This window comes from Aethalodelphis obliquidens, unplaced genomic scaffold (genome assembly GCF_003676395.1).
Source record: "Aethalodelphis obliquidens isolate GAN/ISIS:26980383/991018 unplaced genomic scaffold, ASM367639v1 scaffold85, whole genome shotgun sequence".
Lineage (NCBI taxonomy): Eukaryota > Metazoa > Chordata > Mammalia > Artiodactyla > Delphinidae > Aethalodelphis > Aethalodelphis obliquidens.
In genome coordinates, this window is record NW_020838029.1 from 5982834 (window position 1) to 5996469 (window position 13636).

Sequence of the window (13636 nt, forward strand, 5' to 3'; positions counted from 1 at the left end):
ATACAGAGTGAAGTAAGTCAGAAAGAGAAAAACAAATACCATATGCTAACACACATATGTGGAATCTAAAAAAACGGTACTGATAAACCTAGTGGCAGAGCAGGAATAAAGATGCAGATGTAGAGAATGGACTTGAGGACATGGGGAGGGGGAAGGGTAAGCTGTGACAAAGTGAGAGAGTGGCATGGACATATATACACTACCAAATGTAAAATGGATGGCTAGTGGGAAGCAGCCGCATAGTACGGGGAGATCAGCTCAGTGCTTTGTGACCACCTAGAGGGGTGGGATAGGGAGGGTGGGAGGGAGATGCAAGAGGGAGGGGATATGGGGATATATGTATACATATAGCTGATTCACTTTGTTGTACAGCAGAAACACACAACTTTGTAAAGCAGTTATACTCCAATAAAGATATTTTTTTAAAAAAACTAATATTGAGGAAACTTTAGATTGGCTTTTAAAAAGCACACCGTGTACCTACGAATTTTGACCCAGAATGACCAGCAGCAAGACACATTCTAATAAAATTACTAGACTTTTTTTAAAAAAAGAAATGCCTTGGATACTTCAGCAAAAACAGCAGGTGGGTTGTAAAGGAAGGAAAATCAGATCATCTTCAAACTTTTTGACACCAACACTTTATGCCAGAAGAAAATGGAGTAACATTTAAGATACTCAAGGGGAAAAAATGTGAGCCAAGGACATTATATCTGGTAAAAGTGGCTTTTAGGTATAAAAGGTACAGGTATTTATCAACATGCAGGAACTCAGGAAATATTCGTCCCATGATCCCTTTCTGAGAAATTTGCTAGAGAATGAGCTTAAGACAAGCAAAGTGATGAGAGAGACATTGATATAAGGACTATCAGTCAGCATTAAATATATAGTTACTTGTAGAACTAAGACTAAATGAGATTTGAAAGAGAGAAAGTATTAATGCTTATATGCCCAGTGCTCTGGTAATGTAGATATAGTGTAACTTTTAATGGAGAAATGGGGAAAGAATATGCAAAAAAAGAACTGTTCTCAGCAATTATATTGGTAACAGTATTAGTGTTATTCCAGGACTGTGTAACGTGAGATAATGTTAACTGAGTAATTATGAGATATTCAAATTCCATCATCCTCTGTCTTTGAGAGCTAAGACTTTTAATGTGGAAGAATACAGATGTAATTCAAAAGAATTTGAGTTAGAAACAAAACACCCCTGTAGTCCTGAATATGAACTCATGAGAAATTTTATTGAAAAGTACACACACACACACACAAACACACACTTTTGCTTTATCCACTGAAAAGGCTTGAAACAATGACCAGCCCAGAAGCAATGAGCACACCTAGTAACCCAGGTTCTGTTCTTGAAATACCATTCCCATTAAAAGAAACCAGGATGTCTTAGAGAAATAGCTAATTCCAAGCTTGCAGCAGGAAATAAATAAGATGAGCTTGGAACATCTTGTCATAAAGGATAGGAAAGAAGCTTTCAAAGACTACTATGGTCATATCAAAAGGACTCACAAGCCACTTTGAAGACGTTTCCACTGGCCAGAGACAGTTTGGCTTGAAAAAGGATAATTGCCAGTAGCAACGAGCACGTCTAGTGCCCAAATCTTGGTTTCTAATACTATTCTCCAATTAAAGGGCTCCTTAGAGAAATGGATAATTCTAAGGCTGGACAGGGAATATACAAGATGAACCTGAAATATTTTGTAGTACTAGAAAATAAAGAAGCACTCAAAAAACAACAACAGCAAGGAAAAAACTATTGAGGTATGTTAATGTGACACAGGGCCTTCTGAAAGAACTGTTACTGGCCAAAACTGGAAGAATATGAGCAGGAAAATAACAGTATTGGATTATAACACAAGGAATAAAATGTGTCCGTGAGTCTATAGTGATAGAAATAAATGATTACATAAATAGATGGGGGCGAAGAGACCAATCTCCCCTACAGAAAAATTCTAAATAATTTGTGTGTATACACCTGTCTCAAGGAGGTGCAGCACAACTCCTCACCCCTTAAGTGTAGGCTATGTTTAGTTACTTGCTTCCAAAGACTATAGTATAGAAGGAGGGGGGAGCAGTTGGGAACCCTACAAACACTACCTGAAGTGATCCCAGTTAACATCAGCAGTGATGTCATGGTGGTGGTGTGTAGCCTTGGTTTGATGTGATAAGGAGAAAACTTCACTGTTATTCTCTTCCAAAAGTCATAACCCTAGTCTAATTATGAGAAAAATAGGAGGCAACCCCAGGTTGAGGGACATTCTGCAAAATACCTGATGAGTCCCCCTTAAAACTGTCCAGGTCATCAAAAACAAGGAAAGTGAGAAATTCTCACAGCCAAGAGGAGACAAAGGAGACAGAGGACTAATGTAATATGGAATATTTGATGGGATCCTGGAACCAAAAAAAAACGGACATTACGTAAAACCCAAGGAAATCTGAATAAAGTATGAACTTTAGTTGTTAGTTATATATGTATCAGTATTGGTTCATTAGTTATGACACACAAACCATAGTAATGTAAGATGTTAACAATAAGGGAAATTGGGTACGGATGTATAAGAACTCTGTACTATCTTCTCAATTTTTCTGTAAATTAAAACTAAAGTTAGAAAGCTTATTTGGATATTTTTTAGAAATCATTGCAATTCATTGAAACCCATCAAATATGTTTAAATCCATGAGTTCATAACTATAGTTAAAACAAAAATTGTTCAATTTCAGAGGATGATAAGGAACCAATTTATTACCTTGAGAAATGGTAAATTAAAGCAGAAGAATCAAGCATTAATCTTGTTTTCTTTTCCTGGGTGACTAAATAGTAGTAGATGAGGGAAAGCCTCTCTTTATAAAAGCATTCTACTTAATAAAAAAAGAAATGTTAAAGAGTATCACCATTTTGAAATCCTGGGAAAATTAATGAATCTAGGCATTGAGCATCAACAGCTGCTAACATCACAACATATGAGACACAGATACTATGTGCCACCTGCTGGGGGAGGACAGCACCACCTGTATTCATGAGAAGGGATCAACCCTGAGTCATATCAAGCTCTGTGTCCACTTGCCAATCTGCAGAAATACAGAAGAACATGTTGGACTCCATCATGACTATGCGGTCGGCAAAATCCAGATTTGGGGAAACTACAGGTCAAATGCCCCAGCCTCTTCAACAGAGAACTTGTAAGGAAAGAAAGGGATGGAAGAACAAACCTGTAAATTAAAAATATATCAAAATATTTGAAAATGGATAAGACTAACCTCAAAAGCATTATGCTAAGTGAAAGAAGTCAGACACAAAAGACCACACGTTACTTGATTGCATTTATGTGAAATGTTCAGAATAGGCAACTCTATAGAGATAGAAGGTAGATTGGTGCTTTCCAGGGAGGGAAGGAATGGGGATTAACTGCCAGTGAGCACAGGGTGTCATTTGGTAGATGCTCATGGAGAAGCTTTGGGGATGGGTACAGAAAATCTATATCTTGACCCAAGTGAAGGCTATAAAGGTATAGCCTCCTTATCAACTTTTAAGTTATATATATTTTTGTATGATTTCCAGTATCTTTTATTTTACAGTAAAAGGGTTTAAAAAAAAGAAAAACAGAACACAAGACTCCTAAGCTGTAAGGAGAGGTCAGATTCCCCACATATTTCATTCTTTATCATGGTAATGAGAGTATTTCTTGTGGGCAAATTCAAGGTAGCTAGGAAATGTTCCTTTACCTCACAAAGGAAAGAAAAAAAATAGTGCAAAAGAGACCTAGTATTTGGTACACTGCATGACAAGTGCCATTTGGACCTCAGACCCTGTTCCAAACGTGCAAAATAACACACATTCTTTTCTGGTAGGCTCAACTGCCCTGTGATTTCCAATTTTATACACACACAGAATTGTAGAACTGTAATAAAGGAAATGGATGAAGGAGGAGAAGTCACCTATAGTCCCACCTCCCTGGCAAATCACAAATCATAAAATCATAAATATTTTTTACTTCAGTGTTTTTGTCAGGCGAGTGTGATAACCACTATACTATGGAAACACTTCAGTGTTTTTGGTTTGCTGGGGTTCTGTTGGTCAGTTGGTGTTTTCGTTTTCTGTTATGAGGGGTTGGCCATTTTAGCAAGAATTCTTTCCCAAAATAGAATTCATTTTGAGGGGCAACTTTTATGTTTTTGCCTTCTCGTGAAAACCACTCAGAGGATCCTGTCTTACTATTATTTAACATGTCACCTGTTAAGTAATAGTAAGTACTCTCCCCAGTTCTGCTGGCCCCAGGGTAGGCAGCTAGGTATATATTCCTTGTTCTCTTGTTACGTGGTCGTATTCAGAGTGGAGCTGGGGCCCGTGACAGTCACTCTTTCCCTCACCCCTGCTTTCTCATTTTTCCACTTGGGCAGAGTTCAAAACAGCAGCTCAGCAACAAGATCAGGAACAGGAGGAAGAGGATGATGAACAGGCAGTCCACAGAGCTCGGGAGTGGGATGACTGGAAGGACACCCATCCTAGGGGCTATGGCAACCGACAGAACATGGGTTAGTCTCCCCACAACAAGACAGGACTACAGGGGCTTCTGTCTTCCCCACCAAGGAAAGCTGTGCAGTCTTCCCCTCCCTGGGCTCCTGCTTCAGCCGTGTACAACGAAGGCAGAGATGCTTAATTAATCATGCTTTGCGTTCATTAAAATGTCAGTTAAGTGTGTATTTGTACCCTACATGATGAGCCAACAATCTTGTCTTGGAATTATAATCCTATCATGGTATATTCCACTTTTCTTAAGTGGAAATAAAAGAGTACTGAGAAATGGTTCTGTATAATCAATGGCTGTATGAATTCTCTTTGAAAAATGAAAGTCCCCTCTATCATGTGAGCCTGTGCAGAAATACGAGTATCAGCTGCTTTCTTCCAGGGGGTGAGGGGAGGGGGTCAGCTGTGGGTCCCTGGGCTTATGGAGAGATCCTCGTCATCTCCCTTTGATGTGGGCAGTGAGTTAGCCAGCATCAGAGCTGCCCAGGCTGGCTGGAGCTTGCTTTCTCCTTTCTACCCCAGTGCTGTGAACTAACCCAACACTTGCTTTACAAGGGACAAGCACAAAAGCCAGGACCTGCCCTGCCACACGGCTCTATTTTCAGGAATTATAGCTGTAAATGAACAGAACAATCCTATCTACCCAATCTTCCTTGCTTCAGCCATGAGAAATGAGGAAACCGATAAGGCACTATGAGAGCCATCCTTGTATGAGCATCTGAGGCCAGGGCCTTTACTCTGGAACTACCTAGAACCCTGAGGGTAAGAGCAGCTCAGGCCGTAGCCTAGCTCCTAAGTGGGCTGCTGGAAGACCATTTTGGCCCTCTTTGCCCATGCTGTGCCATACCTGGCACAGTCCCAAGCGGTCAGTGTGCCATGGCAGTCATTTTGCTAGCTAATAAGGTACCTGCAGTCATGCCAATAACTGGGAGTGGAGGAGGGGAGACAGCACAGATGACAAGGGAGGGTACCTACTTTCTGCGGTAAAGAGAAGACACGTCCTCAGCTCCCGGGTTGATACCCTAGAAAAGCAGCCATGTGTTAAAACAAACGATCTAGAAAACATACTTTTGTTCTATGTGGCTTTGGTACACTTCATTTTCTTCTAAGATGACTCAGCCTTCCTATTCTAGCTTCTGCAGCCTAGCTTAGGACAGGGGTTTGAAAAGGAGACTCAGATCCCTCTCATTTGTAGGGTGGTAAATGGAGGGCTGTCAGACGATGAGTAGGACGTTATGTTTAGTGGAGATGACAGAAGACCACCAATAATATATTTATTGCTAAATACATACTGCTTAATAAAGGATTCATGGTACCCTCACAGCATAAGCTCCTGAAACTGGTAGAGCACAGATTAACTTCCCCACAGATTTGAGAAGCAAACATTCATTTGTAGTTCTCTTCCAGTTATTGCCAGGCTGCCTCTAGCAATGGCCTATTTCGTGCCCCTGAACTCCACCCTGAGCTCACTCCCCAAATGGGCCAGGTTGGGGTTATCCCCTTGGTCTGAGTCTACTTAAAGATGGTCCTTCCAGAAGATCCAGCCTGATGAAGCCCCCTCACATTCTGATATCTAAGAGGCAAACTAGACAAAGTGGGTTTGAATCCTGGCTTTAAAAGTTGAAAGCTGTGTGACGTTGGGCAATATAACTTCTCTGAACTGCTCCTCTGTTTCCTCTATGTTTATAGATGAGCTGTTTCATAGGGTTGTTGTGAGAATTAAATGAATAATGGCAGCCATTATAATAGGCTGAAGAATAAGTATTTTCGTCTGAGCTCAGTGACTATGGTCTGTCCACTAGGAAGGGAAAGGAAATGGACAGGTAGGTGTTGGAAACTCTGTTCTGTGCCAGGCACCAGACCCGGCACTTTCACACGCTATTAATACTCACAATGACCCTGCAAAATAGGTAGCATTATCCCCATTTTACAGATTAGAAAACAGGCCCGGAGAAGCTGAGTGATTTCTTCAAGTTCACATTAGCAACAAGCTGTGCTTCTGTCATTTTCCATGTGCTTCCCAATTGCGTGTGCTTTTAGTTCTGCATCTTAAAGCAGCTTAAAAAGAGGGAGCAGCTTGAAAAATCCAAACCCAAACCACCACTTATACGTTATTGGAGCTCTAGAAATTTCTTTTTAGCTGACTCACCGAAGAAAAGGTTATGACAGCCCGCTTCCCCCCGCCATTTCCCCCTCAGCTGGGGGATAAGACTGAGGCAGTGAGCAAACCCATCTCCCTCCATTTTCCTCCCCAGTTCAGTCTGCCTGCCAGGCGGCTAGAGAAAACAAAAAGAGAACCACCTTCTCTACTCCCACCGGAACAAGGCGTTTCAGGGTCCTAGGGTGAGCTGGGTTTGATGGACTTCAGGAAGCTAGGACTCAGAGCATTCCACAGATAACAGTACTGCTTCATCGTATGCACTATGCTTATTTCACATATGCTGCATATTTTATTCTCACAACCCATCAGGCAGGAGATGATGCCTTCGTTTTACAGGGAAGGAAACTGGCTTGGGGAAATGCAGTGAGTGACTTACTTCAGCACACAGCTAATACATAGACCATGCAAACATATCAGTGTAGCCAAAATATTTGCCCTCTGTAGCTCTCACATGGAGGCCAATTAGTTATTTGGAAAAGGTGAACGCTGGGCACTACTTCTTTTAATGCCATCATGCGGTGATTTGTCCTTTCCACTCTTATTCTTTTCAACACCCCTGTGAGAAAGACAGGGCAGGGGACCGAATGAGCTGATTTCAAGCCCAAGAAGTTGGAGTTAAGGTTTCTGAATTGAGTCTCAATCCTCAGGGCTCTGCCCCTCCCTAGCCGGGTGAGCCAGGGCCATCCAGGTCACCGGGGTCACTGCTGTCATCTAAAACAACGTGCAAAGGATAAAACTTTTGAACCTAAATCCACCTCTCTTATGGCAACTGAATTCCAAAATCCTCCTCTGCTTACTGTGGGCCTCCGGTTTGCTCATCAGCACAACAGATACACTGCCACCCGGCTCTTTCAGACACCCAACAAGACGGCACTGTGACCTTCCTTTGTCTCCTTGCAAAACAGCTCCCTCCAACACCTGCACATCATTTCCTCACAGATTGCTTTTCACCCATTCATCCAAGGTTTAACCTGGCTCAGTTCACTCATGCTCCATAGCAAGGAGGTATGGGTTCTAATACCAGCTCTGTCAGTTTTAGCCCCTCCCAGATGCTGACAACATCTGGCCTACTTACCTCACAGGCCAGAGAAAGGAGCAAATGAAATCAAATATGGAAAAGGACTTTGAACAATTAGAAAACATGGCACAAATGTAAGTTTGGCGGCCAGAGGAGGGGATGCATTGTTTTTTAAATTCAGTATTTCACAACTTATTTTAACCCCTGCCCCCCTATTGCTTTCTCAGTCTTCTATCTATATCACCACCAGCGAAAAGGTTTGTGAACATGCTTTTCTTTGTGTGCTAGAGATGACCAGCACAGGAGAGAATTGTTACATGCAGTGGAAATTGAGAACCGGTTTTTACTTATCTGCCCACCAGGCCGCCTTTGACAAATGTATGTGAAAAGATGGTAAACAAAAGATTTCAGTTTCTTGTCCCAACTGGCAATAAATCCCTCCAAGAGAGTACAACTCAGCAATGACTTAGGCCATCCTATTCCCATGTGGTAGCACAAATAACAGGAATTCGTGTATTGAGCACCTACTGTATACTAGGAGTTGACTATTTCTAATCCTCACAACGTCCCAAGGTAGATATTATTATTGCCTCAATTTGTAAATGAGGAACTTGAGGCTCAGAGAAGGGATTTCCCAAAGATCACTCAGCCCTAAGTGTCGAGCTGGGCCTGGATTCCAGGTGGGCCTGATTCCACAGGCCACGTCCTTCCAGTCTGCCACGCTCCCCGGGAAGCACAAAGCACGGGGGACATAGGAAGGTGGGCGAGATACCCCGCTGGCACACTGCTCTGGGGATCACCCCTCCCCTTTCTCTGTCTAAATTTTGAGCAACGATTCTATCAGCTTTGCCGGCCAGGCCCTTTAAGGGCACATCTGAGACCTGCTCACTGGGGGAATACCCCGGACTCAGAACTCTCCCCTTCCTGGGGCCCTACATCCCTCAACCTGTAGAACATTCCTGCTCCCAGTGCCAGGCCCACCTGTTTCCAGCCCTATCCGATCTTGGTACAAGTGAATCTTTTAAACCCTCTCTCTATTCCACCCTCTCACTTAAGGGTTCCTACACATTTTCTGAGCCCGTCAAAGCCCCCGCTCTTGATCTACCAGGCCCTCCTGGACAGCTAAGACCAGACCCAGGTTGTGAGCGCATGAGACTTGGCAGCCAGGGGCTGGGAGGGAGGATTTCTGCCTGAACTCTGAGGCCCTCCCACACTCAGCGACAGATACCGCCTCTGCTACCCTGGTGCCCTTGTCCCCGGCTCAGGGACATTGAGTGATTGGCAGAAAGACTCCTCACCCGCTTTATGGAACCTGTCTTCTCCTTTCCTTGTCTACCTTCTGCCTGGGTGAGCTCACCCCACCTCCGGCTTCCATGACTCACCACATGTATGCTGATGGCCAGTGCTAGCCCTGACCTTTCTGCTGAGCTCCCTGACCCATATCCTGTCATCTACCACACCGCTCCTCTTGATGAACAAAAACTCAAATTCAACAGCCTGGCAATGAACTCATCACACTCCCCACCCCTCTGGCTCCATTAGAGTTTCTTAGGGCCTGTTGCCTACTTAGTGCTCTTCCTGGGAAACTCAGCACTGTTTCTGGCCTTCTCCTGACAAAGCCGGCATTCAGTGTCTGCAGAATGAATTACTGAATGAATGAGTCCCATCATGAATCACACTTCTTCGTCAGGCAGATTCACAATAATGCAGCCTCTTTCTTTTCATATTCAAACAACCTTACATAAAAGGAAACCCAGAATCCCTTCACCTTAAAGCAGCAATCATTTCTCTCTCAGACCCCCTTTCATCCTATCACGGAAGGGACCACATTTTCACAAAGTGTATTCAGTGGAGAGGTCTGCTTTATACTCTGCTTTGAAAGCTTACCATATCATATACTACAGAGTCTACCTTATAATAATTTTAATGACTGCAGATTGTCTATAAGATTGCTATATAATAGCTTACTTAGGCCCCCCCAGATTTTGACCATTTGGATCGTTTCCCGGTTTCTACTGTTATTTCCTTTATTCATTTAACAAAGCAAATTACCTGATTTGCTTGGGCACGCATAAAATTTCCCTGGAGGAGGAGGAGGGGTGTGGGATTGTTAGAGGCCAGGAGTGGGAAGGAGACTTTTCACTGAATTTCCCTATAGACCCTTTTGAATTTTGAATCATGTGAATATGCTGACTATTCAAGATATATATACCAAAAGCTTACTGTACATGAAGCATCTCACTAGAAGCTGGATATAGCAGTGGGGTCTACACTCTCAAACTAACTTCCTGATATGTGCTCTCCCAAAAGTATGTATAACGTACCTTGGGAATCCAGAGGAGAGAGCAGGGTGGAGAATCTCAGACAATGACATTTTCACAGTCACTTGAAGCATGCGTAGGACTTAGGCTGATGAGAGACCACCGTGGGCAAAGGCCCAGAATAGCAAAGGGCACTTCCTGGTTGGGAAAGGAGGCTGTATCTGGTGGGGTGTGAAAGTTATGGGAAGTGAGACTTTCAAGAAGGGCAGAAACCAGTGGAGCAAGGGCTCTGGAGGCCAGGCTCTGGGCTTCGAACTTGATCCCGGAGGCCATGGGAACCTTTGGAGGGTAAGAAACAGGGCAGAGGGTAAGAGCTGTGTTTGATAGCAATCCTCTAGCAGCAAAGGACCAAAGGAAGGTAGAGCAGCTGGGAGCAGCCTTCTGGAGTCCAGGAGACAGTGACAAAGGCCTGAACTAGGGGACCAGCTATCCCAATGAGCCCCAAACCACCCTGGTTTTAGCACTGAAAGTCCTGCATCCCGGGCAACTCCTCAGCCTCTGGCAAATAGACATAGTCAGTCATTCTAGCCTGAACCAAGGCGCTAGATGCTGCTGTTCCCCAGAGCCTGCCTGCCCTGAGAAGTGATCCAGTGACTTCCAAGAGATTTTGAAATACTCACCCTGTTCTGTCCCACCCTCCACCTCCTCGGTCCCCACCTCCAGCCACTACTCCTGGGTTCATTTACTTCTGTAGGTTCCTTCTAGAGCTGCTGATCTGCAGACACAAAGGGATTTATGAGGAAGACATCCCCACTTACCAACGTCCAGTCTTCTTTCCTTCTGCTCCCCTCCACAAACCTGAGGCTCCCGTCAAACGAAACTAGTCCCTGTGCCAAAGCAAACCTGCAGACTTTTGTGTCTCCCCAGCCGTCACAAGACAGATCACTCTCCCTACTTCTCTGCCTGTTGAAGCCCATTGCAAATGCCACCCCCCCACACACACAGCTGAGTACCAGTACCATGGAAAAGCTCCTGGGTGGCAGACACTGCCCGAGAACTTTTCAAACATTACCACTACTCCTCACAGCAAATAAATATGATTAGTCCCTTTTTCCAGAGGAGGAAACCAAGACTCAGAGAAGGGAAGTGTCTTGTCCAAGGTCACACAGCTACTAGCCTTCCCCTCCATCTTCTTTGTACTTCTCTGATGGCCCCAATCCTTGTATTGATGATGTGTGTACTTCTTTCACTCCCTGCCAGCCCCCTGACCCACCACACACACGATTGTCAACCTAGAATAATGCCAGGCTTGTAGTAGAACCTCAATAAAAATTTGGTAAAAGAAGGGACTATGTATGTCCCTTGTGTAGTACCTAGCCCATTGACTGGCATTAAATAGGTTCTCCTGTTCAGGTATTGCTGAAATTGCAGTACCGAACCAAGTAAGAGTATGATTGAAGGGGAACGATCAGAAGAAAACACATTATGGCAAAACCTCAGCTATCCAAAGCTTTCTAGAAATGAGTCATTCTGAAGACTGAGGGTGAACCTTCAGAATCCAGGAAGAAGAATCCTAGGGCTGCTTCTTTCTCAGAGTTTACCTCGCTTCCACCCACTTCTTCTGAGCTCCCCGGTCCCCTCGCTCTCCTTTTCCTTCCAGTCTTCTTTGGTTTTTTGTTGTTCCTGCAAAGCTTCTTAGCTTCTGGTTTGGTGAGCTAATTGCAGTCTTCCCCTTGCTGTCCTTCCATGCCTTTTGCACCCTTTCTCCTCACCACAGCACCCCCGCTTCCATAGAGGCTTCCCTGCCCTCCTCAGGCTGGTGGATGCTTCTCTCATCTGCGTCTGCACACCCCACGGCACCCCATACGGGTGTCTGTGATTCCATCCACCTCACATGCTGGACTGTGGGTTTCCTGAGGGTTAGAATCATATCAGCCCTAAATGTCTATGAATGAAATTACCAGACCCTTTTGTGCTTCTTGGCCACCTCTCCTTTGGTACTGCTTACTCCGAGGCAGCTAAGGGTTTGCTTGTTGGTTGGTTGGATTGTAATTGGGAAATCATGAGTGCTGGTTATTCAGGATTTGTCTGCTCACCTACTTCTCTTCTTCCTGCTTTTACTACATTCACTGGTGTTCATGTTATACTTGTCCAGTTGGCTCAGGAAGGCTCCAGCTCAGACAGTATGCTCTTTGTTTTGGAGGGGAAAGGGCTGGCAAATCAGGGTCATGGCCCAGCCCTGCCAGTCCATCTTGCTTAAGGAACCAGGAGACCAGACCTCATTATTTGTTCCACAAGCATTCACTTGAATGCCTACACTGTATCAGGCCCTGAGCCGGACATTAGGGAGACAGAAATGGAAATCGGTGTGTCCTTGCCCTGCATCTAGCACCCTGTGTGAGCCCTTTCTAGGCCTCTTCCATTTACCCATCTGAAAGTGAAGCGGGGTAGAGACCTGATTGGTAAGCAGCCTTGGAGCTGGCAGCACTGTGGAACTCGTCTATCCGGGATACTCTCGCCCTCCCCACATCTGTGCTTTGCCCTGGAAGAGCCCAGGCCCACCTCTTACCTCTCTCCCTTCTCCCCTGCAGATTCTGAGCAGACGTGATCTAATACGTCTCACCCTGTATGTGGCCAACTAGCCCCCAGGAAGCAGCTTGGTAACCCCAGCTAGCCAGGGGGAAGAAAAGAAAGAGGAAGAGGAGGAGGGGGGGCATGTCAAGTGGCCATGGAGGGTACACTGGGGGAGGACAGTACATCCCACGGTACACCAAAACCGTCCCCTAAGCTCAACTCTGAAGATTCATATTAGTCAGTCTAATCGAGGAGGCCCAAGCCAGAGTGGGAGGTAGGGAGGGAGAGAGAGTTCCACTAATATTCCTGGAAAAGGCTAAGGAATCAATATTTCCTTGTACTTGTAGGACACTTGATACCTTTTTGTATTTAATTTTCCTAGCAACCTTTTTGATTACATTCAGAAGATTTTTTTGAGCACCTACATTAGAGGCCTTATGCGGAGAATTACTGGCCTTTTCCTTTAGGGCACTTGTCAGAAATTCAAGTGTATAGACAGTTTCGTAAGTTTTTTTTTGTTTTTTTTTTTTTGCGGTACACGGGCCTCGCACCGCTGCGGCCTCTCCCACTGCGGCACACAGGCTCCGGACACACAGGCTCAGCGGCCATGGTTCACGGGCCCAGCCGCTCCGCAGCACGTGGGATCCTCCCAGACCGGGGCACGAACCTGCATCCCCTGCATCGGCAGGCAGACTCTCAACCACTGCACCACCAGGGAAGCCCCTTTCGTAAGTTTATAATGTCTGTCTCCTCCACTAGACTGTGAGTTCAATGAAGGCAGGAATCATGCCCATCTTCTTCCCCAAAGAATCCTCAACACCTAGAACAGCACCTGGCAAACGGTAATCACTCAACAGATAGTTACCGAAAAAAGGAATCCACAGGCCTGGGACCTGGAGACAATCTTTAATTTTGAAAAGGCTGGTGTGCAGAAGCAAGCCTTTTAGCCTGAAACATAATAGATGTTCAGTAGACATTCATTTTATTAAATGAAGAATAATAATAGGAAACACTTACAGTAATACCTCCTGTGTGCCAGGCCCAGTGCTAAGTGCTTTACATTCACTCACTCAATCCTCAGAACA

The 13636-nt window shown here is 44.7% G+C and overlaps 1 protein-coding gene across 3 annotated transcripts in view; it reads left to right on the top strand.

The window, feature by feature from the left end:
- Positions 1-4827, top strand: part of IGBP1 (immunoglobulin binding protein 1) — a 38577-nt gene extending 33750 nt beyond the window's left edge. For 2 of the 3 annotated variants that reach the window (XM_027093618.1, XM_027093617.1), the window contains one exon: positions 4411-4827. In XM_027093618.1, the coding sequence (XP_026949419.1) occupies positions 4411-4550 (140 nt within the window). In that variant the 3' untranslated portion in view covers positions 4551-4827. The remainder of the gene's footprint in view (positions 1-4410) is intronic. The other variant, XM_027093619.1, reaches the window with a different exon arrangement.
- The last annotated feature ends 8809 nt before the right edge of the window (positions 4828-13636 follow it).